This window comes from Heterodontus francisci, chromosome 9, assembly GCF_036365525.1.
Source record: "Heterodontus francisci isolate sHetFra1 chromosome 9, sHetFra1.hap1, whole genome shotgun sequence".
NCBI classification, from domain to species: domain Eukaryota; kingdom Metazoa; phylum Chordata; class Chondrichthyes; order Heterodontiformes; family Heterodontidae; genus Heterodontus; species Heterodontus francisci.
In genome coordinates, this window is record NC_090379.1 from 114,920,922 (window position 1) to 114,946,823 (window position 25,902).

Genomic DNA, 25,902 nt, shown 5'->3' on the forward strand with positions numbered 1-25,902 from the left:
ACTTTGTCTTGAGGTTGGCCTTCTGTGACATAAATCTTTCTATGTTTGGGGGTGAGATTAGTTTTTGCCAGATGTCTGAAACAAGGGATAGCAAATCGTTTCCCCCTGCCCACACCCCCTCCCCAGCCCCCGTGCCTGATTCCACCAGCCCCCGATTCACACCATACCCTGTTCCTACCTCACCCCATTTACCCCACTCCCAACGCCTTTATTATTACCATCAATGGTTTTAATAAAATCATCATTCATATTGAATCTTTGCAGCAATCAAGAATGTGAGAGGGGAGTATTACCTGAACGGTCACTGGACCATCGATTTCAGCCGGGCACTCTACATCGCCAACACTGTCATTCACTACGAGAGGGGATCGGAGGGTGACCTGGCCTCAGAGGTCATTCATGGTCGAGGGCCGACCTCTGAACCCTTGATACTGGAGGTTAGTCTCAATATAAAAACGTATGTTACTAGCAGTAAGCTAGATACAGACTCCATATGGATTGAGTTAAAAGATAAGAAGGGATTCATCACCCTAATAGGGTATCCTGTCAACCACCAAATAGTGGGAGGGAATTCTCCAAGGTGAGTGCAGGTATAGAATAATAATCCTGGGAGCTTTCAACTAGCCCTAGATAAACTGGCAGGAAGAAGTAATGAGAGGAAAAAAGGGGTTTGGGTTTTTACAGCATATACAGGACTTCTTTCTCACTCAGTATGTCAGAAGCCCAATAGGAAAAAAATCATTGCTGAAGCTTGTAATGGGTAATGGACCAGAACAGATAGAACAAGTAAAAGTAGGGGAGCATCTTAGTAGTAGTGATCACAACATAGTAAGGTTAGGATTGAGAGTGACTTAAGTATGACATGGACTAAGGTATAGAAAAGAACAAATTATGGGGAAATAAGGATAGAACTAAAGAATATAAACTGGGAGAAATCTTGAAAAACAACTATAGTAAAACAGTGGGAAATCTTTGGGAGGGGAATCAATAGAGGTCAAGAAAAATAACTTCCACTAAAAGCCAGAAACAAGCAAGCTAATAACAATTGGATAAATGAAGAATTAAAGGAAAATCTGATTCTAAAGAAAAATACATAGAAGAGATATTTAATTGTAAAGGAGAGGACAAAAAAAGGAATACAAAAACTTTAGGGAGAAGTTTAAAAACCATCAGGAAGGCAAAGAGAAATTGTGAAATAAAATTATTAAGGAATATAAAAAGAAATAATAAAGTGCTGTACAGACACATAAATAATAAATGGAAATTGAAAGTAGGGTAGGGCTTCTAAAGGATGAGCAAGATAACCTCACAGGTAATGTCAAAGAAATGGCAGAAGTATTTACAAACCTCATTTTTTACTAAAGACAATAACAAAATATTTCACTAGAGGATGAGCTTAAAGAGAATATTCTTCACCCCTTCCTGAAGTGTGAGAGAAATTCCCTCCAGTACCTCGCTGGCCGAGTGGGCACTTGCTATAGATTGCTAAGGAGTTTGATAGTTGCTGAGATAGAGCCTTATGGCACTGTGTTGCATAGTGTGTACGGCACAAAATCAGGCCATTCGGCCCTGCAGGTCCCTGCTGGTGTTTATGCTCCGCATGAATCGTGTGTTTCTAGGTCGCAACCACCTGGCACACTGGTGACATCTCTTCCTGTTACTTAGAGCAGGGATCGTTTTTCAGGATTGAGGGAAAAGTTTCCATTTGCTGTACTTTTTCACATATGGAAACCACGGGACTCGAGACTTTATACACAAGATGAAATGTTGTGTCTTTTCAGATCATTAGCCAGGAGCCTAATCGAGGAATTGATTATGAATATTACCAATCACGGTACCAGAGACAACCACAAGGTTACTTCTGGAGTGTTGGATCCTGGAGTTTGTGCAGCAAGGAATGTGGGGGCGGTGAGTGACTCCAGGTTTTGAAATCTCTAATTTTCCTGCAAAAGTCTCTTCATTAAATGTAACTCTTAATTTTCTAAAATCGGACAACAACTTGCATTTATATGCCGCCTTTAACATAGTAAAGCACAGGAGCATTATCTGACAAAAATTCAACATCAAGCCAAATAAGGAGAGATTAGGACAGATGACCAAAAGCTTGGTTAAAGAGGTAGGCTGAGATGGGGAAGTTTCAATTACCGGAAGAACTCTGCTTGTCGGAGGTGACGCCAATGAGACATTAAACCGAGGCCCCGTCTGCTCTCTCGGGGATGTAAAAGATTTCCATGGTGCTATTTTGAAGAAGAGTGGGGCAAACTGGGACATACTGCCACTGCAGCAATGATACAGTCTCTCTAGTCACCTGGACAGGCCAGAAGCAATGTGCTGAAGTTTGGTGCAACACAAGCATCTTTCAAAGTGAAAGGGCAGATTCCAAAGGAGCACTGCACTCTGTCCTATCACTGAGCCTGACAAAATAAACCAGGTCTGATCTCAAAGCAGAGTTTCCAGGCACAGGTTTCACTTCTAGTCATCCTTGTGAGTTGAAGTTATTATTTTTTTTGCACTGATCTGGCTCGTCCCAACTGAAGATTCCTGCAACATTCATTCAGTTATCCGAGGTCTCCAGATGTCAGGAAGTTACAGTAAATATTGAAGAATTTTCCTGGCTTGTGCTCTGCTTATTTTTCTCTATGCAAACATTTAGTTACAGTGGAAAGTTTTTTGCTGAGATGAATAGTTTTGTGTGTACGATTTTTCCTCTCTTGAACTTGAGATAAAGAGGAGAAAGTGTCTTTGGGATGTTATATACACATGGAACGATGTTTAGATAAATACAGGTTACTTCCATTCCTGTATCCAAAAGAACTAAGATTCTCCAGGTGTTAATGCAACTTGTGCGAACAGGAAATCAGTTTGCATTTAAAAAAAATTTCTATCCACCTCAGTAAATTTATTGAGCTCAGTGGGTGATAACGGAATAAAAGAACCTTATTGAATTTCTTTGTGGTGCTGTGAGGGGTTGGAGTTCTCCTCCTCCGCCCCACCACCCTTGCTGAACCGTTTCATTTTCTATTATTACACAGGGTACCAGACACGGCTTGTGTTCTGCACCATCGACAATGAGGCCTATCCTGATTATTTATGCAGAAACCAAGTACGACCGAACAGCAACAAAACGTGCAATGCTCAATCCTGTCCACGGACTAAACGGTGAGTTAGTCTGGGCTGAACACTGTAGAGCAATCCTGATATACAGGCTTCACTCACTACTCAGCAGCTAATACCATCCAAAAAGGTTCCATTCGTAATAACACTCCCTCAATGGTACCGCAGGTAATAACGGCCCGCCAATGCTTCTGTCAGTAATAATGCCCTCCCAATGGATCCGTCAGTAATAATGCCCTCCCAATGGATCCGTCAGTAATAATGCCCTCCCAATGGATCCGTCAGTAATAATGCCCTCCCAATGGATCCGTCGGTAATAACACTCCCCATGGTTCCGTTGGCAATAATGCCTCCCAGTGATTCCGCGGGTAATAATGCTCCTTCAGTGGTTCCATTGGTAATAATGCTCCCCATGGTTCCGCAGGTAAACCCCGCGCCCCCCCCCAATGGTTCCATTGATAACACCCCTGTGGTTCCGTTGGTAATAACACTCCCCAGTGGTTTCGTGGGTAACAACGGCCCCCTTCCCCAATAGTTTTGTAGGTAATATTGCTCCATTGTGGTTCCATTGATAATAATGCTCCCCAATGCTTTCGCTGGTCATAATGCCCCCTCAATGGTTCCATTGTTAATAACCCTCCCCAGTGGTTCCGTGGGTAATAATGCCCCCCACAATGGTTCTGTAGGTATAATACCCCCAGTGGGCGGCACAGTGGCGCAGTGGTTAGCACCGCAGCCTCACAGCTGCAGTGACCCAGGTTCAATTCTGGGTGCTGCCTGTGCGGAGTTTGCAAGTTCTCCCTGTGTCTGCGTGGGTTTCTGCCGGGTGCTCCGGTTTCCTCTCTCAGCCAAAGACTTGCACGTTGATAGGTAAATTGGCCATTATAAATTGCCCCCAGTGTAGGTAGGTGGTAGGAAAATGGTGGGGATGTGGTAGAGAATATGGGGTTAATGTAGGATTAGTATAAATGGGTGGTTGTTGGTCGGCACAGACTCGGTGGGCTGAAGGGCCTGTTTCTGTGCTGTATCTCCAAATAAAAATAAAAAACAATGGGTAATAAGACCCCCCCATTGGATTGATTGGTAATAATATTGGCTTACAACAATGTATGTTTTATATTATCTGGTAGGAACAGATAATCATGTGCACAGGGTGCAAACAGTTAATTTACAAGGTTAGGTTGCATCAACTTGGTTTGTATACTCTTGAGTTCCCAAATTTGACCCAATTGAAGCTTCTAAAATGTTCTATGGATTTGATGGGGTAGAGAGAAACTGTTTCCTCTGGTGTAGGAGTCCAGAACAATACAGCATAAAATTAGAGTGAGTCCAGTTAGCAGTGAATTCAGAAACATTTCTTATCACAAAGTGTGGTGGAAATCTGGAACTCTGTCCCCACCTGAGGCTGGGGCTGCTGGGGGTCAGTTACGCTTTCAAGTATGTGATAGATCAATTTCTGTTAGGTAAGGGTATCATGGAATAAGGAGGGTTAATGGGATTAAGGTACAGATCAGCCATGATCTACAACCTCGTGTATTTATATAGCGCCTTAACATAGTAAAATGTCCCAAGGTGCTTCACAGGAGCGTTATCAGACATACTTCGACACTGAATTGCATAAGGTGCTGTTAGGTTGACCAAACGCTTGGTCAAAGAAGTAGGTTTTAGGAAGGGTTTTAGAGGAGGAGAGCGAGATGGAGAGGCGAAGAGATGAAGGGAGGGCATTCCAGAGCTTGGGGCCTAGGCAACTGAAGGCGTGGTCACCAATGGTGGAACAATTAAAATCAGGGATGCTCGAGGCCAGAATTAGAGGAGTGCAGAGGTCTCGGAGGGTTGTGGGGCTGGAGGGGATTGCAGGGATGCAAGGCCATGGAGGGATTTGAAAACAAGGATAAAAATTTTAAAACTGTGGCATTGCACGACCGGGAACCAATGCAGGTCAGCGAGCACAGGGGTAATGGGTGAATGGGACTTGGTGCGAGTTAAAACATGGGCAGCAAAGTTTTGAGTGAGCTTAGGTTTATGGAGGGTGGGAGATGGGAGACCGGAGTACGGAGGTTACAAAGACATGAATGAGGGTTTCAGCAGCAGATGAGCTGAGACAGAGGTGAAGTCGGACGATGTTATGGAGGCAGAAATAGGCGGTGGGGGGAGGGGGGTGGGGGGGTGCAAGGATAGATCCTTGGGGCCTCTACTTAATTGAATGGTGGAACAGGCTCGAGGGGCTGAATGGCCAACTCCTGCTCCTGTACACAGTTTAAACACACAAATATACTTTGTCGCTAGACCAACATTCTATGAATGGTATATTGGAATTGAGCCAAATATTATCAACATTTTTTTAAAAGAAAAAATTTGTTCCATGTGTAAGGATTTCATTCATAAATCGACCGAGTGCATGGAGTTGGAGCCAGTGTCTGATGCCGAGAGTTTACAGGTAACCAAGACAGCTGCTATGAGATGGATGCACTGGCTAGATCATTAGATCAGGGGGAGCAAAATGGTTCTTAAATGACTTTTTCTTTTGCTCAGTAGAGTTTATGCAAAGTGTGTTGGGTGCTTTATAGTGGAGATAGAGCTTGCTTGGAGCATGGGGCCTGCGGGCTAGCAGTGTTGCAGCTTTGCTGTTCCCTGGTGTGCTGCTGTCTTGCATTTTAAAGGTGACCAGAGTCTCTTACACAGCAAGTTGGGGCGTGGTGTTGGTTGTTACCTTTCAGAATGCAGTTTGTGTTTCCGAAGGACCAAGCACAAGGTGAGTTACGATTGTTTTGCTGCCTTGTGATCAGTCAGTTATTTGTTACCAGCCTGTGCTCTGCTCAGTGACAACTCCACCAGTTGACAGTAATTCTTTAAGTGCATTCCCACAAGCCAGTGGAGGACCTGCTTTTAGCCACATTTAAACCTGTCAACCAACAGGAGAGTCACTTCCGTTATCCAGCAGTGAATTAGAGGCGATACGAATCTTAAATTCATTTCAGCAAAAGAAATCCGATATTCATTTTCCCACTCTTCCCTTCTTTTAATCCACTGCACCTGCTCCAAACATTCCCTGGTGTTGCCAAATCTCAGGGTTCCCCCCTCCCCCCTCCTGTCAATTCGCAGGATGCCTATTCCCCCACTTCCTCGACCTTGATATTCCCGCTGACGAACCCTCAGCAGTTCCATGGGAGGTGAGTTCGTGTCTGTGTCCATGTGTGTCTGTGTGTCTTTCTGCGTGTGCCTGTCTCTATCTGTGTCTGTGTGTGTCTCTGTGTCTTTGCGTGTTTCTGTGTGTGTCTGTGCGTGCCTCTTTCTGCCTCTACAGATATATAGTAGCCGCTCATTCCCTCCCAATCACTAATGCCAGTTCCAAAATGGTTTTGTACACAAATGTCACCATTTCATTTCCTAGCTGTTCCTTTTCAAAGGGTCGTGATTTCCCAAAGCATCCTTTTGTTGTGTATTTTGCTGAAATGGGGAGCAGTGATGTTATTTGTAGAATGGCTCAGAACAGACTCTCTTGACAGAGAACTGTCTTTTCCATGCCCGTGCCTTTTAGTTTGAATGCAGAAGTGTGGCATTGATCGGAATGCTGGAGCTCTGTGACTTCTCTTGGTTTTTGGACTGTAGTTATAGTTAATTGACAGCAGGAGTTCCCTGCCCTGTGGTTAGCCTGTTACAGAAGGTTAGGTGTAGGCCGTGGGAATGTGTGGGTGTGTAACATTCACCATTTCTGTGGTTTTAAGCTTCAGTTTAATTTTACATAGAATTGTATAGAATTTACAGCATAGAAACAGCCCATTTGGAATTTGTGATCCAGACAATCCTCCCAGCATTCTGTCTCATCTCACTCTTATCAGCAAACCTTCTATTCCTTTCTCCCTCATGTATTTAGCTAGCTTCCCCTTAAATGCATCTATACTTTTCACCTCAACTACTCCAAGTGATAGCATTACATAGAATTTTAATAGTTTTTGTCCGTATATAGCTGGATGGCTGCCACTTCTTCCCAATCTCCCTCACATTGTCTCATCCCTGCCTAATGTACAGGACTATCTGACTATATCTGATCCTCACTGTCTGCTCATAGGTCTATCGATATTTGTCTCCTGTATCAAACTGTGGGCTGTCTGAGTGTGTAAATTGCCTGCATCAGAAACTACTTCTGGTGAGGGCGGAGGGAATGAATCAAAAGCTTTGTGGAAGATGTGGGTTAGTTGTTACCTGTTTGTTGATGTTGATATTAATTCTGGATTGATCAATCAGCTGGAAGACTGGGGAGTGGAGCACTTGCTCAGTGACGTGCGGGGGAGGGGTGCAGACCAGGTCCGTGTTCTGCACCCTGTCCGACGGGAGTCGAGGGGAGACAGTCCGGGATGATTCGGAATGTGCTGCGGTCACGGTGAAACCGCCCAGCCGGCAGGCCTGCAACATGCTCCAGTGTGCCTTGTGGAGCTCCGGGCATTGGTCTGAGGTATGGCTCAGAAACTAGTCTCGGGTCACCCTGCCAACCCACCTTCCTGTGGCACCTGCCACGCCCGCAGGATGTCCCGAAACACTTGACAGCCAGTGAAATATTCTGGAAGCGTCGTCACTGTTGTAATGTAGGAAACGTGGCAGTCAATTTGCACAAAGCAAGATCCCACAAACAGCAATGTAATAACGATTAGAGAAACTGTTTCAATGATGTGTGGAGGATAAATTATTGGCCAGGACACTGAGGAGAACTCCCGTGCTCTTCCTTGAGATTGCCATCTCTCCTGGGATGTCCTGGAGTTAAAGATTAATCTCCAGGCCGCTGCTAGCAGCAACTCTGGAGAAAAGTCATTGGGCATTTAAAAAAATGCTTTTTATAATTCTGTTTGAAAACTTTTGCTTGTTAGCGAAATAAATATCTGCAATGGGAATAGGCTATTTGGCAGTCAAGAATCATCCAATCAGGCAATGAACAGTCTTCTTGCTTTCTGATTGGCCATGGGGAGGTGGTGGCCGACCAATGGTTGAAGACAGGAGGTCATGTGATGGAGCCTGCAGGAATATGTCCAACCAGACATGGCAACCCGAGCCCCATGGGATCTTTTATGCCCACCTGAGAAGGCAGACGGGGCCTCAGTTTACCGTCTCATCCAAAAGACGGCACCTCCGAGCTATATAGCACTCCTTCAGTACTGCACTAGATGTTTGGCTCAAGACACCGGAGTGGGGCTTGAACCCACAACCTTCTGACTCAGGCGAGACTGCTCCCCACTGAGGCATGGCTGATGCAGTTGAACATGAAGTGTGATGAGATACACTTTAGATGTAACTGATGGGGTTGCATTCTAAATGGGGAAACATTTGGAGGAAGGGGGATAATTGAACAAAAAGGATTGGGGGGGAGGGGGGTGGTCACTAACAAAATAATACCTCTCACATGCAAAGAAAACTGTCGGAAACGTTATTGGGATTCTGAGTTTTGTTACAAAAGTTCCGCAGAAACATTGGGAATGAACACTCCAGTTCTACAGAGCTATTAACCTCATTGAAAATATTCAGTGCAGTGTGAGGTCTCCCAACTGAGACATGATTCTGCCTTGGAGAACGTTCAGTGACATCCCAGCAGGGTGATCCCCGATAGGAAGGAACTTACTTATTCCCATGGTGGGGAAAAGTTTAGAGATACAGGTTGTGCCTACAAAACAGCAGTGACTGCACTTCAGTATCATAGAACATGACAGCAATGAAGGAGGCCATTTAGCCCATCGTTCCTGTGCTGGCTCCTTCAAAGAGCTGTACAGCTAGTCCCAAATGTACTTAAACAATATATATTTATATATATTTAGGGCGGCACAGTGGCGCAGTGGTTAGCACCGCAGCCTCACAGCTCCAGGGACCTGGGTTCGATTCTGAGTACTGCCTGTGTGGAGTTTGCAAGTTCTCCCTGTGTCTGCGTGGGTTTTCTCCGGGTGCTCCGGTTTCCTCCCACAAGCCAAAAGACTTGCAGGTTGGTAGGTAAATTGGCCATTATAAATTGTCACTCGTACAGGTAGGTGGTAGGGAAATACAGGGGCAGGTGGGGATGTTTGGTAGGAATATGGGATTAGTGTAGGATTAGTATAAATGGGTGGTTGATGGTCGGCACAGACTCGGTGGGCCGAAGGGCCTGTTTCAGTGCTGTATCTCTAATCTAATCTAATATTTATTAACAGGACACCCCAATCCTTATAAGGTATCCAGGTATATGGAGCAGAGGCAGGTAAATGGGCTGCTCCTGTTCCTATGTTCCTTTTTTAGAAAAAAAGAACATTGTAAAGAACCAGGTTGTTAGCAACCTGCCACTTGGTTTATTGGTTGTGCTTATTCCTAATTCTGAAAGTGCCTCTTGTGCTCTGTTGCAGTGTTCTGTAACATGTGGTGAGGGGATTCAGACCAGGTCTGTCTCGTGTCTGTTGCCATCAGGAAGCCAGCTTCCAGACTTTGTCTGTTCCTCTCAGTCGAAGCCCTTGGTAGCTCGGGCCTGTAAGCTCGACACCTGCAGAGACGTCTTCGCATGGTATATTGGGGCCTGGAGCTTGGTAAGTGTTACATTGACTTCACAGCACACAAACAGGCCATTCGGCCCAGCTGGTCTGTGCTAGTGTTTATGCTCCGCACAAGCCTCCTTCCATCCTATTTCACCTATCCTGATCAGCATATCCTTCTATTCCTTTCTCCCTCATGTGTTTATCTAGCTGTTCCTTAAATTCATCCCTGTTATTCACTTCAACCACTCCTGATGGTAGCGTGTTCCATTCTCTCTGGATGAAGAAGTTTCTCGAGTTCCTTATTGAATTTATTAGTGATTATCTGACTATCTAGTTCTGGACATCACACAAGTGAAACATTATCTTTATATCTACCTAGGGAACTCCTGCACAATTTGAAAGACCTCTATTCGACCACCACTCAGTCTTAAATAGAGAAGTGAGACCCAGTCTGTTCACTCTTTCCTGATCATTATAAAATCTCAGTACTGCTATCGTCCTTGTAAATATTTTTTCACCTTCTCCAGTTCCTCTTTATTTGGTTGTGACCTTCCTGGGTTGTCCAATCTTTTTTTTTGCTGCCCAGTTTTTACCGATGAGGAGCAGAGGATTCTTTGTGTTACGTGTTCACAGGTATCAGCAAGCTTGGGGTTCCTTGTGCGGGAAGTGCCCACTATCTGTGGGCCTGTTTCCGGAATCAGGTGGCGCTGAGATCCTGGAGTGGCAGCCGAGGTCAAGCAGGCAGTAACGGTTCACCCCCTACCCGCTCCCCACAGGCCGCCTCCTCACAGTTCCGTGGGAAATGCGGTCGCTTCTCTGAGGCGGCTGCTGCCTTTAGGAAACAGTGAGGTTCCAGGCCCAGGGGCTGCTGCCTGTTGCCAACTCTGGAGGCAGAGAGTCCCTGCCAGTGGACCCCGTACCCCAGTGAGAGTCCCTGCCAGTGGATCCCATACACCAGTGAGAGTCCCTGCCAGTGGAGCCCGTACCCCAGTGAGAGTCCCTGCCAGTGGACCCCGTACCCCAGTGAGAGTCCCTGCCAGTGGATCCCATACACCAGTGAGAGTCCCTGCCAGTGGACCCCGTACCCCAGTGAGAGTCCCTGCCAGTGGATCCCATACACCAGTGAGAGTCCCTGCCAGTGGACCCCGTACCACAGTGAGATCCCCGCCAGTGGACCCCATACCCCAGTGAGATCCCTGCCAGTGGACCCCGTATCCCAGTGAGAGTCCCTGCCAGTGGACCCCGTATCCCAGTGAGAGTCCCTGCCGGTGGACCCCGTATCCCAGTGAGAGTCCCTGCCGGTGGACCCCGTACCCCAGTGAGAGTCCCTGCCGGTGGACCCCGTACCCCAGTGAGAGTCCCTGCCGGTGGACCCCGTACCCCAGTGAGAGTCCCTGCCGGTGGACCCCGTACCCCAGTGAGAGTCCCTGCCGGTGGACCCCGTACCCCAGTGAGAGTCCCTGCCGGTGGACCCCGTACCCCAGTGAGAGTCCCTGCCGGTGGACCCCGTACCCCAGTGAGAGTCCCTGCCGGTGGACCCCGTACCCCAGTGAGAGTCCCTGCCGGTGGACCCCGTACCCCAGTGAGAGTCCCTGCCGGTGGACCCCGTACCCCACTGAGAGTCCCTGCCGGTGGACCCCGTACCCCAGTGAGAGTCCCTGCCGGTGGACCCCGTACCCCAGTGAGAGTCCCTGCCGGTGGACCCCGTACCCCAGTGAGAGTCCCTGCCGGTGGACCCCGTACCCCAGTGAGAGTCCCTGCCGGTGGACCCCGTACCCCAGTGAGAGTCCCTGCCGGTGGACCCCGTACCCCAGTGAGAGTCCCTGCCGGTGGACCCCGTACCCCAGTGAGAGTCCCTGCCGGTGGACCCCGTACCCCAGTGCGAGTCCCTGCCGGTGGACCCCGTACCCCAGTGCAAGTCCCTGCCGGTGGACCCCGTACCCCAGTGCGAGTCCCTGCCGGTGGACCCCGTACCCCAGTGCGAGTCCCTGCCGGTGGACCCCGTACCCCAGTGCGAGTCCCTGCCGGTGGACCCCGTACCCCAGTGCGAGTCCCTGCCGGTGGACCCCGTACCCCAGTGCGAGTCCCTGCCGGTGGACCCCGTACCCCAGTGCGAGTCCCTGCCGGTGGACCCCGTACCCCAGTGCGAGTCCCTGCCGGTGGACCCCGTACCCCAGTGCGAGTCCCTGCCGGTGGACCCCGTACCCCAGTGCGAGTCCCTGCCGGTGGACCCCGTACCCCAGTGCGAGTCCCTGCCGGTGGACCCCGTACCCCAGTGCGAGTCCCTGCCGGTGGACCCCGTACCCCAGTGCGAGTCCCTGCCGGTGGACCCCGTACCCCAGTGAGAGTCCCTGCCGGTGGACCCCGTACCCCAGTGAGAGTCCCTGCCGGTGGACCCCGTACCCCAGTGAGAGTCCCTGCCGGTGGACCCCGTACCCCAGTGAGAGTCCCTGCCGGTGGACCCCGTACCCCAGTGAGAGTCCCTGCCGGTGGACCCCGTACCCCAGTGAGAGTCCCTGCCGGTGGACCCCGTACCCCAGTGAGAGTCCCTGCCGGTGGACCCCGTACCCCAGTGAGAGTCCCTGCCGGTGGACCCCGTACCCCAGTGCGAGTCCCTGCCGGTGGACCCCGTACCCCAGTGAGAGTCCCTGCCGGTGGACCCCGTACCCCAGTGAGAGTCCCTGCCGGTGGACCCCGTACCCCAGTGAGAGTCCCTGCCGGTGGACCCCGTACCCCAGTGAGAGTCCCTGCCGGTGGACCCCGTACCCCAGTGAGAGTCCCTGCCGGTGGACCCCGTACCCCAGTGAGAGTCCCTGCCGGTGGACCCCGTACCCCAGTGAGAGTCCCTGCCGGTGGACCCCGTACCCCAGTGAGAGTCCCTGCCGGTGGACCCCGTACCCCAGTGAGAGTCCCTGCCGGTGGACCCCGTACCCCAGTGAGAGTCCCTGCCGGTGGACCCCGTACCCCAGTGAGAGTCCCTGCCGGTGGACCCCGTACCCCAGTGAGAGTCCCTGCCGGTGGACCCCGTACCCCAGTGAGAGTCCCTGCCGGTGGACCCCGTACCCCAGTGAGAGTCCCTGCCGGTGGACCCCGTACCCCAGTGCGAGTCCCTGCCGGTGGACCCCGTACCCCAGTGCGAGTCCCTGCCGGTGGACCCCGTACCCCAGTGCGAGTCCCTGCCGGTGGACCCCGTACCCCAGTGCGAGTCCCTGCCGGTGGACCCCGTACCCCAGTGCGAGTCCCTGCCGGTGGACCCCGTACCCCAGTGCGAGTCCCTGCCGGTGGACCCCGTACCCCAGTGCGAGTCCCTGCCGGTGGACCCCGTACCCCAGTGCGAGTCCCTGCCGGTGGACCCCGTACCCCAGTGCGAGTCCCTGCCGGTGGACCCCGTACCCCAGTGCGAGTCCCTGCCGGTGGACCCCGTACCCCAGTGCGAGTCCCTGCCGGTGGACCCCGTACCCCAGTGCGAGTCCCTGCCGGTGGACCCCGTACCCCAGTGCGAGTCCCTGCCGGTGGACCCCGTACCCCAGTGCGAGTCCCTGCCGGTGGACCCCGTACCCCAGTGCGAGTCCCTGCCGGTGGACCCCGTACCCCAGTGCGAGTCCCTGCCGGTGGACCCCGTACCCCAGTGCGAGTCCCTGCCGGTGGACCCCGTACCCCAGTGCGAGTCCCTGCCGGTGGACCCCGTACCCCAGTGCGAGTCCCTGCCAGAGGACCCCGTACCCCAGTGAGAGTCCCAGCCAGTGGACCCCTTACCCCAGTGAGAGTCCCAGCCAGTGGACCCCGTACCCCAGTGAGTGTCCCTGCCAGTGGACCCCGTCCCCCAGTGTGACTCATTGCCAGTCACTAACCGTCGACGAACGGCAGGAAAGAGCAAGACCGGCAGTGGGGATTGCCGCCGCCAGAAGCCAGTCAGAACCAGCATTTTAAAAAAAAAATCTAGGTGTGACATCACAGGGAAGGAGGTAGGTGATTGGCTGGTGAGTAAATTGAGTGAAGATTGTAAGCAGAGTGTGCAGATACGAGTTTTGTGAGTGGGGAGTTCGGTGAAGGGGGGAGGAGGTGCTCCTTGGTCTACTTTTTTCGCCCTCCAGTATTTGGTTCTTATTTCGGTGCAGCAGAGGAGCTGGTTTGTTGGGAAGTTCTATAAATAAAAAGAACTAAAACTTTAAAATAAATACCTAAAACACATACCTGTGTAATTAAAAAACATATAACTCTTAGTTGTAGATGGTACTAGCATTTAATAAGCACAGTAAATTTTGGTCTACATAGGAATTATTCTAAGTTAATTAAGGAAGTAATTAAATTAAATTAATAACTAAGTAACAATGGCATGACAGGTGTTGTGTTGCAGCTGTGGAATGTGGGATCTCCTGGATGCCAGCACGATCCAGAACAAACATATCAGCAGCGAGAGGAATTCCGGATCAGGATTATTGATCTGGAAACCAAACTGCAGACACTGCGCAACATCAGACAGGGGGAGTGAAACCTGGTCAGTTTGTACCAGAAGACGGTCACACCCCTTAGAATTGGGTCATCTGTTTTGATCAGCGGTGAGGGACAGGAGGGTGTGACCATGAGTGAGGCAGGTAAAGCAGACTGTAGTGGAGGGGTCTCAGTCTTTGCAATTGTCAAACAGGTTTGAGATGCTTGCAACCTGTGTGGATGAAAGCAAGGTCTGCAGGATGAATGAGCAGACTGGTCATGGCACCATGGTACAGCAAGCCCTTCAAGTGGTGGGAACAAAAAGGAAAGTAGTAACAGTACAAAACAGTATAGTGAAGGGGATTGACATTGTTCTGTGCAGCAAAGAGCGAGCGTCCATACAGCTGAGTTGCCTGCCTGGTGCCAGGGTTTGGGACATCTGCTCAGGGCTGGAGAGGAACTTAAATTGGGAGGGGGAAGGATCCAGTCGTCGTGGTCCATGTAGGTACCAATGACATAGGCAGGACAAGGAAAGAGGTTCTGCACAGTCAGTATGAGGAGCTAGGCACCAAATTAAGAAGCAAAACCTCAAGGGTAGTAATCTCTGGTGTGGTGGAAATAGGTTCTAGTTTGTGGGGCACTGGCACCAGTACTGGGGAAAGTGGGGGCTGTACCGTTGGGACCAATGTTCTATGTTCTAGCGAGCCGCATAACTAGGGAAGTAGAGAGAGTGTTTTAAACTAATTAGTGGGGGCAAGGGATCAAATTTGGGTAGATACGGTAAATCAGAGTAGAAACAAGGCAAGAGAGAAAGATATTAATGTGGGAAATGATAAACCGACCGTGACAGGAAGGGACAGAGAGTACAAACCCAAGAGTAAATCAGCAGATAAGGCTAGAGGTTACAAAAATAATAAAAAGATAAAACTAAAGGTTCTGAATGCACGTAACATTCAAAACAAAACAGATGAACTGAGAACACAAATAGAAATAAATAAGTACGATCTGATAGCCATGACAGAGACATGGCTGTAGGATGACATAGATTGGGACCTGAATATTGAAGGGTATATGACAGTTAGGAAGGACAGGAAGCTAGGAAAAGGTGGAGCAGTGGCTCTGTTGATCAGTGATGGTATTCGCACAATAAAGAGGGATGACCTAAGTTCAGGAAACCAAGATGTAGAAGCAGTTTCGGTAGAGATGAGAAATGTTAAAGGCAAGAAGTCACTTGGAGTGATGTGCAAGCCCCCTAACACACAGTAGGATGGGGTATAAAGGAAGAAATAATAAGAGCATGTCAGAAAAGTACGGGGATTTTATTTCATGGGAGCTTTTAATCTACCTATAGACTGGAAAAATCAGATGAGCAAAGGTAGCCTAGATTAGGAGATTGTAGAATGATTTTGGAATAGTTTCTTGGAGCCAACCAGAGAGCAGGCTATACTAGACCTGGTATTGTGCAACGAGATAGGATTGATTAATGACCTCATAGTGAAGGCATCACTAGGCAGCAGCAATCATAATACGATCGAAATTTACATTCAGTTTGAGGGAGCAAACAGTGGGTCTGTCGTGCTAGGCCCCCACCTGCCAAGAATGAGGCACATTAATTTTGTCATGAGCATTGATTTTAAACTGTTACTGGAGTTAAGAAAGGACTTGTTAAACAGATCAGCTGTGGCTGGAAAAGACATTTGCATATTAGCAGACAGTGTTTGGAAGGGCAAAGTAGCCATTCCCTGACATTGAACCCATGGACATTTGATCACCAGACATTGAAGGTGGGGGAACTCACATTCCAGGTTGACTGCTAAGATGGCCGAATACACAAACGGATATGGTCAAATCAGCCAGTCACATGACTAACCTGCTGGGCAACCTGAGTTTTTTGAACTTGTACAAACAGTTTGGGCAGAAAGTCTGTTTGCTCCTGGACTGAGAAGATCTCTCCTATCTGCTCCTATCTCTTTCTCACAAAGCTCTGAATCCACTGAAGACACATGAACCCCAAGAGAGAAAAGTCTCCTTCAGCAAACAAGGTTTAAGAAGAATACTGGGCCCCAATGAAAAGCAAGATGTACCTACAATTGAGGACTCTACAGTGAACTCGAAGAACTGTAATAAAAACTCTTCAGATATTGCCTCAAACTTTTCCACTTTATTTTTCTTCTCTTTTCTGTCTCTATTTGCATGTGTGTATCGCTTATGCATGCTAATGTGGGCACGTCATGTATCTGTAGGCGTTAACTGAATTAGAGTTTAAGTTCAAGTTTAATAAATTTCAAATTTTTTTCTTTGAACCTAAGAAAACCTGTTTATGTTGGTTTCTTTGCCTTATAATTGGAAAGCGGTGAACAAGGATTCACCAGGGAGGAGCTAAAAACATGTGTTTAAAATTAAACCCTGTTACAGCAAGATCGAATGAAGGCTGAAAGGGACCCTAGAGCTCTTTCTCACCTGGCCATAACAGGGTCTAAGACTAGTATTTTAAACTTAAATAAGGGCAATTATGAGGACATGTAGGCAGAGCTAGATAGATGAACTGGCAAATTAGGTTAAGGGATCAGTCAATAGAGATGCAGTGGCAGACATTTAAGGGGATATTTCAGAATACACAGAATAGATACATTCCAATGAGAAAGAAAAATTCCAAGGGGAGGACCCACAATCCATGGTTAACTAAAAAAGTTAAAGATTGTATCAAACTTAAAGAAAAAGCATATAATTGCGCAGAGATGGGTGGCAGGTCAGACAATTGGACAGAATATGAAGAACAGCAACGAAAGAAAGCTAGCTAGAAATATAAAAACAGTAGGAGTTTTTAAAAAGAGTTAACAAAGTGAGCATTGGTCCTATAGAAAGTGAGTCTGGGAATTAATAATGGAAAATAAGAAGACGGCAGATGAATTGAACAGGTCTTTACTATAGAGGATGCAAGTAACATTCCAGATATAGCTTTAAATCAGGAAATGGAAGGGAAGGAGGAGCTAAAAAAAATTACAGTCACCACTGAAGTGGTACTGAGCAAATTGTTGGAGCTGTGGGCTGACAAGTCCCCGGGTCCTGATGGATTTCATCCTAGGGTGTTAAAAGAAGTGGTTAGTGAGAGAGTTGATGCATTGGTATTGATTTTCCAAAATTCCCGAGATTTGGGGAAGGTTCCATTAGATTGGAAAATAGTGAATATAGTTCCTTTATTCAAAAAGGGAGAGAGACAGAAAGCAGGAAATTACAAGCTAGTTAGCTTAACATCTGTTATGGAAAAATGTTAGAAGCTATTATTAAAGACATTATAGCAGGGCATTTAGAAAAAGTCAAGGTAATCAGGCAGAGTCAATGTGGTTTTGTGAAAGGGAAATCATGTTTAACCAATTTATTGAAGTTCTTTGAGGAAGTTACATGTACTGTGGATAAAGGGAAACAGGTGAATGTATTGTACTTAGATTTTCTTAAGGTGCCACATGAAAGGTTATTGCAGAAAATAAAATCTCATGGTGTAGGGGGTAACATATTGGCATGGATAGAAGATTGGCCAGCTAACAGGAAACAGAGAGTAGGTATAAATGGGTCATTTTCTGGTTGGCAAGATGTAACGAGTGGTGTGCCATAGGGATCAGTGCTGGGCCCTCAATATTTTACAGTTTATATAAATGACTTGGATGAAGGGGCCAAAGGTGTGGTTGCTAAATTTGCTGATGACATGAAGATAGGTTGGAAGGTAAGCTGTGAAGAGGACAGAAGGAGGCTACAAAGGGATATAGATAAGTTAAATGAGTGGCAAATGGAGTATAATTTGGGAAAATGTGAAATTGTCCATTTTGGCAGGAAGAATAAAAATGATGCATATTATCTAAATGATGAGATATTGCAGAGCTCTGAGATGCAGAGGGATCTGGGTGTCCTCGTGCATGAATTGCAAAAGGTTAGTATGCAGGTAGTTAGAAAACTAATAGAATGTTATCATTTATTGTGAGGGGAATTGAATACGAAAGTAGGGAGGTTATGCTTCAGTTAGATGTGAGACCACATCTGGAATACTATGTACTGTATTGGTCTCCTGATTTAGGGAAGGATGTAAATGCATTGGAAGCAGTTCAGCGAAAGTTTACTAGACTAATACCTGGAATGAGCAGGTTGTCTTATGAGGAAAGATTGGACAGGCTAGGCTTGTACCTGCTGGAGTTTAGGAGAGTAAAAGGCGACTTGATTGAAACATATAAGATCCTGAGGGGTCTTGACAGGGTGGATGTGGAAAGGATGTTTCTCCTTGTGGGAGAATTTAAAACTAGGGGTCACTGTTTAAAAATAAGGGGTCGCCCATTTAAGACAGAGATGAGGAGAAATTTTTTTCTCTCATGGTCGTGAGTCTTTGGAACACTCTTCCGCAAAAGACAGTGGAAGCAGAGTCTTTGAATATTTTTAAGGCAGAGGGAGACAGATTCTTGATAAGCAAGGGGGTGAAAGGTTATTGGAGGTAGGTGGGAATGTGGAGTTGAGGTTACAATCAGATCAGCCATGATCTTGTTGAATGGCGGAGCAGGCTTGAGGGGCTGAGTGGCCTACTCCTGCTCTTCATATCTTCCTGTGGACAAAGAGTATTGTTAACTGAACAACTGCTGAGCCTGATCCTGCTCACACCCCACATTTTCCAGCAGACATCACAATGCAGTGATTAGTGGTGGGGAGCTATGTCTGTCTGATTGTCTACCCCACCTGCACTCCTCCTGCCCCAGAGTTGATTTGTATGGGATTGATAGCCAGTAGGAGATAGTGGGCTGGATTTTACATCGGGCGGATGGGAGCAGGCCACTGACGTAAAAGTCGGTGGCGAACCCGCTTCTGCCCAGCCTGGGGATCCGTCCTGCATTTTACGGGTCCCTGGACTTTAAGTGTTCTGAGGCGGGACTTCCACCAGCTTGAGGGAGCAAGTCCTGCCTCATTGAGCTGTTGGCCAATCATCGGGCTGGCAGTTCTTAGTCCCAGCAGTGCCACCGGGAGCGGTGGCCACTGCTGGGACTGCAGCCTGGCCGAGGACATGGAGCCAGGTGTCCAGGTAAGTTGGGGTTGCCTCGGGCTAATTGGTCGCGCCCCACCAAGGCAAGAATGGTCGTTTGGGGGAAGGGGGGGGTGGTGTCTGAAATCCTAGGGGTGGTTGGGGAAGCCGGGGCGGGCCTCAACCGGACACCTGTGCCCTGAGAGGCCGCCAGGTTTCACTGGGCAGTCTTTCACATCTCCCAGATGCCCACTTGCCACGGGTAAAATCTGTGGAGGTGGGCGAAAGTCCTTAAGTGGCCTTGATTGGCCTGAGGCGAGCGGCCCGTTTCTTGCCCCCCGCCGCCCCCACCCCAGCCCACGAAAAGTGGAGCGGAGGTGGGAGCGGGTCAGGAAGGCCTCCCGGAGCCTCCTGCTCAATTTTAGGCCACCCACCACCATCCAGCTCGCTGGGGTGGCATAAAATTCCGGCCAGTGTTTTGGGACTGAAATCCAATAGGAGGATGTGTCTCTGGGACAGATACCCAACAGGAGGGTGATGTCTTGTGAAACAGTATCTTTGGGATTGAAACCCTACAAGAAATGGTGTCTCTGGGACTGAAATGCAACACAAGTCTGTGTCTACAGAGGGGGAGGGGATAAAATTTGAGAGACAAAAAGTGGGATCTTTTTGGTCTGAGTTTATTGTGGCAATATAGTTTTATTTGAGCTGTTTGATTCTTCCTTCACAAAGTCATTCAATACCTCTTGTGTCTTGTTGCAGTGCTCAGTAACGTGTGGTGAGGGAATTCAGACCAGGTCTGTCTCGTGTATGTCCCAGTCAGGTGGCCAGGTGGCAGATTTTGCCTGTTCCTCTCCGGTGAAGCCCTTGGCTGTCCAGCCCTGTGTCCTTGATACCTGCAACGACTACTTCTCTTGGCATGTTGGGGCGTGGGGCCTGGTGAGTTTGCAAAATATTTTTCCTTTCTTTCTCTTGGACCAGAGAATCAGCTGATTTTTAGCTTAAATGAAAATGTAATTAGTCCATTTTCCTTTGCATAATGAGTTTGAAATATTGGCAACGGATGTACAGAATAGGGAAGAGGAGCAAAGATTCTAAAACAATTGGCATTTTGGGCTATCTACTTTATTAAAAGCCCCAAATACAACTTTTGTTTGTGATGTGGATAAGATTTGGCTCTGTTGACGTGTGTGATGTCACAGAAAAAGATGAAGTTGTTCCCCAGTGAGTTTATCAATCAGTAACTGGGCGAGGAACGTCCCAGGATTATTTCCCACTCTGTCCAGACTTGGTGCAAATGGGAAAAGTCTAACGCGTGCTTCAAATGTGGGTAAAAGATGCCTCTTGTTTGTCCTGATGCAAAATGGTGGCCGGCGCTGTGTGCTTACTTCCTGTCTGCCGTATTGGGAATGTTAGTCCAAGCACTGCTCTAGAAACGTCTGCCGTGTGGGTCATTGTTTTCAAGATTTTCATTGATAACGGTGTGTGATAACTGGACTAGGTTTGGAAATGTTGGTTGTTCTGGAGGTTCATTGTGGAAGATTGACATCAGACCCATGCAGTTTCTTGCTGCCACTTTTAGTAGCAAAGGCGGGGCAGTCAAAGGATGAACTTGAGTTTGTGTTTGATTCTGTGTTGGAAAGTTCACGGTTGTCCTGCTGGTCCAGCTCATAGTTTCAATGGGTGGAGCTTATCCAGTTCTCGGCCAATCCTCAAGAGGAAGCTCTGCAAGAGGAAAAGGGAAACTACAAAACAAAGAAGTTGCATTTACATAGCGCTTTTTACAACCTTGGGATGCCCCAAAGTGCTTTACAGCCAATGAAGTACTCTTGAAGTGTAATCTCTGTTGTAATGTAGGAAATGCAGCAGCCAAATTGCGCACAGCAAGGTCCCATAAACAACAACAGCAGCAGCAACTTGTATTTATATAGCACCTTTATCTTAATAAAATGCCCAAAGGCGCTTCCCAGGAGCTTCATAAAGCAAAATGAAAGAAGACACTGGTGGAAATAGTCTATATGCCCCCTAACAGTTGCTGCACTCTAGAAGAGAGTATAAATCAAGAAATAATGGGGGCTTGTAAGAAAGGTATTTCATATAGATTGGACAAATCAAATTGGCAAAGGTAGCCTTGAGGACGAGTTCATAGAGTATATTCAGGACAGTGCCTTAGAACAATACATTGTGGACCAACCAAGGAACAGGCTATTTTAGATTTGGTAATGCATAATGAGACAGGATTAATTAATGATCTCATAGTAAAGGATCCTCTAGAGAACAGTGATCATAACATGATAGAATTTCACATTCAGTTTGAAGGTGAGAAACTTGGGTCTGAAACCAGTGTCTTAAACTTAAATAAAGGCAATTACAATGCTACGAAGACAGAGTTGGCTACAGTGGACTGGGAAAATAGGTTAAAAGATAAGATGGTAGAGAAGCAGTGGTGGATATTTAAGGAGATATTTCATAAATCTCAACAAAGATATATTCCATTGAGAAAGAAAGACTTTACAAGAAACATGAACCATCTGTGGCTAACTAAGGAAGCGAAGGATGGTATCAAATTAAAAGAAAAGGCATACAATGTTGCAAAGATTAGCAGTAGGCCAGAAGATTGGGAAAATTTTAGAAACCAGCCAAGGATGACTTAAAAAAAATTACAGAGGGAGAAAATACAATATGAAAGTAAACTAGCAAGAAATATAAAAACAGATCGTAAGAGCTTCTACAATTATATAAAAAGGAAGAGAGTGGCTAAACATTAGTCCCTTAGAGGATGAGAATTAATAATGGGAACCAAGGAAATGGCAGACTTTGAACAAGTATTTTGTATTTGTCTTCATGGTAGAAGGCCCTAAAAGCATCCCAATCATAGTAGAAAAGCAAGGGGCAAAAGGAGAGGGCGACTTAAAGCTATCACTAGAGAAAAAGTTCTAGGAAAACTAATGTGATTAAAGACTGACAAGTCCCCTGGACCTGATGGCCTGCATCCTAGGATCTTAAAAGAAGTGGCTGCAGAGATAGTGGATGCATTGGTTGCAATCTTTCAAAATTCCGTAGATTCTGGAAAGGTCACAGCGGATTGGAAAACCGCAAATGTAACACCTCTATTAAAGAAAAGAGGGAGACAGAAAGCAGGAAACTATAGGCCAGTTAGTCTAATATCTGTCATTGGTAAAATGCTAGAATCCATTATTAAGGAAGCAGTGGCAGGACATTTAGAAAATCATAATGCAATCAGGCAGAGTCACTATAGTTTTATGAAAGGGAAATCGTGTTTGACAAATTTATTAGAGTTCTTTGAGGATGTAACAAGCAGGGTAGATAAAAGGGAACCAGTAGATGTAGTGTATTTAGATTTCCAAAAGGCATTCGAGAAGGTGTCACATATAAGGTTACTACACAGGAGAAGAGCTCATGGTATGGGGGGTAATATATTAGCATGAATAGAGGATAGGCTAACTAACAGGAAACAGAGAGTCGGGACAAATGGGTCACTTTCAGGTTGGCAAATTGTAACTAGTGGAGTGCCATAGGGATCAGTGCTGGGGCCTCAACTATTCACAATCTACATTAATGATTTGGAAGAAGGGATTGAGTGTATTGTAGCCAAATTTGCTGACAATACAAAGATAGGTGTGGGAAAGCAAGTTGTGAGGAGGACACATAGAGTCTGCAAAGGGATATCGATAGGTTAAGTGAGTGGAAAAAAATTTGGAAGATTGAGTATGATGTGGGAAAATTTGAGGTTGTTCACTTTGGTATGAAGAATAGAAAAGCAAAATATTTAAATGGCGAGAGACTACAGAAGGCTGTGAAATGGGAGATCTGAGTGTCCTTGTACATGAATCACAAAAAGTTAGCATGCAGGTACAGCAAGTAATTAGGAAGGCAAATGGAATATTGGCCTTTATTGCAAAGGGGAATGGAGTATAAAAGTAGGAAAGTTTTGCTACAACTGTACAGGGCATTGGTGAGACCACACCAGGAGTACTGCGTACAGGAGGGATATACTTGCATTCGAGACAGTTCAGAGAAGGTTCACTAGGCTGATCCTGGGATGAGGGATTGTTTTAAGGAGAAAGGTTAAGCAGGTTGGGCTGATACTCATTGGAGTTTAGAGGAATGAGAGGTAATCTTATTGAAACATTCGGCGGAGAGTTTCATCTGTTGACTTTTTTAATTAAAATAAAACCACCCAGTTTGTATATATTCTGAGGGGGCTTGACAGAGTAGATGCTAAGAGGATGTTTCCCCTCATGGGGGAATCTAGAACCAGGGGGTGCAGTTTCAGAATAAGAGGTCGCCCGTTTAAGATAGCGATGGGGAAAAATTTCTTCCGTCAGAGGGTCGTTAATCTTTGGAATTCTCTTCCACAGGGAGCAGTGGAGGTTGATTCATTGAATATATTCTGAGTTAGACAGATTTTTGATCTACAAGGGAGTAAAGGGTTATGTGGAAATAAGACTAACGTCAGATCAGCCATGATCTCATTGAATGGTGGAGCAGGCTCGAAGGGCCATATGGCCTACTCCTGCTCCTATTCTTAACGTTGTTAAATTTGACACTGAGCCACATAAGGTGGCACTAGGGCAGATGGCCAAAAGCTTGGTCAAAGAGGTCAACTTTAAGGAGCTCCTTAAAGAAAGACAGGGCAATAGGAAGTCGGAGAGGTATAGGGAGGGAATTCCAGAGCTTAGGGCCTTGGCTGAAGGCACAGTGACCAATCGTGGAGCAATTAAAATCGGGGATGTTCAAGAGGCCAGAATTGGAAGAGCACTGAAATCTTGGAGGGTTATAGGACTGGAGGGGATTGCAGAGATGAAAACAAGGATGAGAATTTTAAAATCGAGACGTTGCTTAACTGGGAGCCAGTGTAGGTCAGCGAGTACGGGGGTGATAGGGGAACTGGACTTGGTGCGAGTTAAGACATGGGCAGCAGAGTTTTAGGTGACCTCAAGTTGACAGAGAGTAGAATGTGGGAGACCAGCCAGGAGTGCATTGGAATGGTCAACGAGAGGTAACGAAGGCACGAATGAGGGTTTCAGCAGCAGATGAGCTAAGACAGAGGTGAAGTTGGGCGATGTCATGGAGGTGGAAACAGGTGGTCTTAGTGATGATGCAGATGTGTAGTTGGAAGCTCAGCTCGGGGTCAAATGTGACACCAAGGTTGCGAGCAGACTGGTTTAGTCTCAGGCAGTAGCTAGGGAATGGAGTTTGTAGTGGGGGCCGAAAACAACGGCTTCAGTCTTCCCAATATTGGAGAAAATTTCATCCAGTACCATAAAACCAACAAATAAAAATATTATTTTTATTATTATTATTGTTAATGAGCAGATCATCTGATTTTAGTGATGTTGGTTGAGTGAAAAATGTTGGTCTGGACCCCAGGGAGAACTCAGCTGCTTTTACTCAAATAGTACTGTGGGGTGTTTGACACCCAGCTGCGAGGGCAGATTGGGCTTCGGTTTAACCTCTTATCTGTAAAGACGGCACAGCTTTAGGATAGTGAAGAATCAGTTTAGAGCTTTAATATTGCTTTAGGTTAATCACACTGGAACAGCTATCCAGAAAGATCAGACTTATCAAGAAAAGATCGAGCTGCGGTAATGGAAAGATTGGTGTTCTGGAAGATTAGAGACCCAGTAGGCTGAAAGACGTTCTCCATCGGAACCTCTAATGCAATCTAGGAAGAGGAAGAAAGTCTAACTGTTAAAAGGTTAGGTTTGGCGTTGTGTCGCCCACTGATTTTTGTTTTCCCCAGTGCTCTAAGAGCTGTGAGTCGGGCCGTCGGAAACGGCAGGTGATCTGCTACGACCAGGGTCGTAATTACCAGGACCCACAAAGGTGTGACCAACGGATCTATCCACGTGAAATTGAGGATTGCAACACTCAGCCCTGCTATCAGCCTCAAAGTGAGTCAATATTGGCTAAGGTTGCTTGATTTTATATTATTTCCACTTGACAGTTCTGGGTATTATTCCTGTTTATTCAGCATAAAAATGTTTTTTATTCATTCACGGGATGTGGATACTGGCAAGCCTGGCATATATCAAGGCTGTGCACGGGGAGGCCAGGTATCAAGTTGCTGTCTAATCATTTACCTCTGAATGCTTGGGGCCACATTCCATTGTATTAAATGATCACATGAGGCACAACTTCCAGTGTGCGCAATGTTAATAGCTGATTTATTTCCGTTTCAGATACTTTCGGTCAAACTTTGTGTCGTTTTTGGTTAAATCCTGTTCTTTTTTGTTAACTCCATTTCCTTACTCCCCCAGCGGTTCCGAGCTTTCCAGATCCCGCGGGATTCAATCCCGATGAAGAGTTAATGATTGTCCCGTATGCTGGATCTCTTCCATCCTCTGGTGAGTTACTGTTTTCGGAACGTCCTTCTGTGTGTGTGTGTGTGTGTGTGTCTTTTGGGCCTCCTTATCTCGAGAGACAATGGATACGCGCCTGGAGGTGGTCAGTGGTTTGTGAAGCAGCGCCTGGAGTTGCTATAAAGGCCAATTCTGGAGTGACAGGCTCTTCCACAGGTGCTGCAGAGAAATTTGTTTGTCGGGGCTGTTGCACAGTTGGCTCTCCCCTTGCGCCTCTGTCTTTTTTCCTGCCAACTACTAAGTCTCTTCGACTCGCCACAATTTAGCCCCGTCTTTATGGCTGCCCGCCAGCTCTGGCGAACGCTGGCAACTGACTCCCACGACTTGTGATCAATGTCACACGATTTCATGTCGCGTTTGCATCAAAGGGCAGCCCTCCCCTCCTGGTCCACTAGCTGGAGCTTAACCCAGCTGTGTATTGTATAAGTAACAAGTGTTCCTGTGGAAATATCAGGCAGCTGATCCAGTGGCTCAGCTTCAGCCCCGAACTGCA

The 25,902-nt window shown here is 47.1% G+C and overlaps 1 protein-coding gene across 2 annotated transcripts in view; it reads left to right on the forward strand.

Annotated features, from left to right (window-relative positions):
• paplna (papilin a, proteoglycan-like sulfated glycoprotein) overlaps positions 1-25,902 on the forward strand; it is a 122,952-nt gene that overhangs the window by 65,672 nt on the left and 31,378 nt on the right. For both annotated transcript variants that reach the window (XM_068039737.1, XM_068039738.1), the window contains exons 8-15: positions 265-437; positions 1,782-1,908; positions 3,033-3,159; positions 7,360-7,567; positions 9,471-9,647; positions 19,786-19,962; positions 24,791-24,941; positions 25,308-25,394. In XM_068039737.1, coding sequence (XP_067895838.1) covers positions 265-437; positions 1,782-1,908; positions 3,033-3,159; positions 7,360-7,567; positions 9,471-9,647; positions 19,786-19,962; positions 24,791-24,941; positions 25,308-25,394 — 1,227 coding nt within the window. The remainder of the gene's footprint in view (positions 1-264; positions 438-1,781; positions 1,909-3,032; positions 3,160-7,359; positions 7,568-9,470; positions 9,648-19,785; positions 19,963-24,790; positions 24,942-25,307; positions 25,395-25,902) is intronic.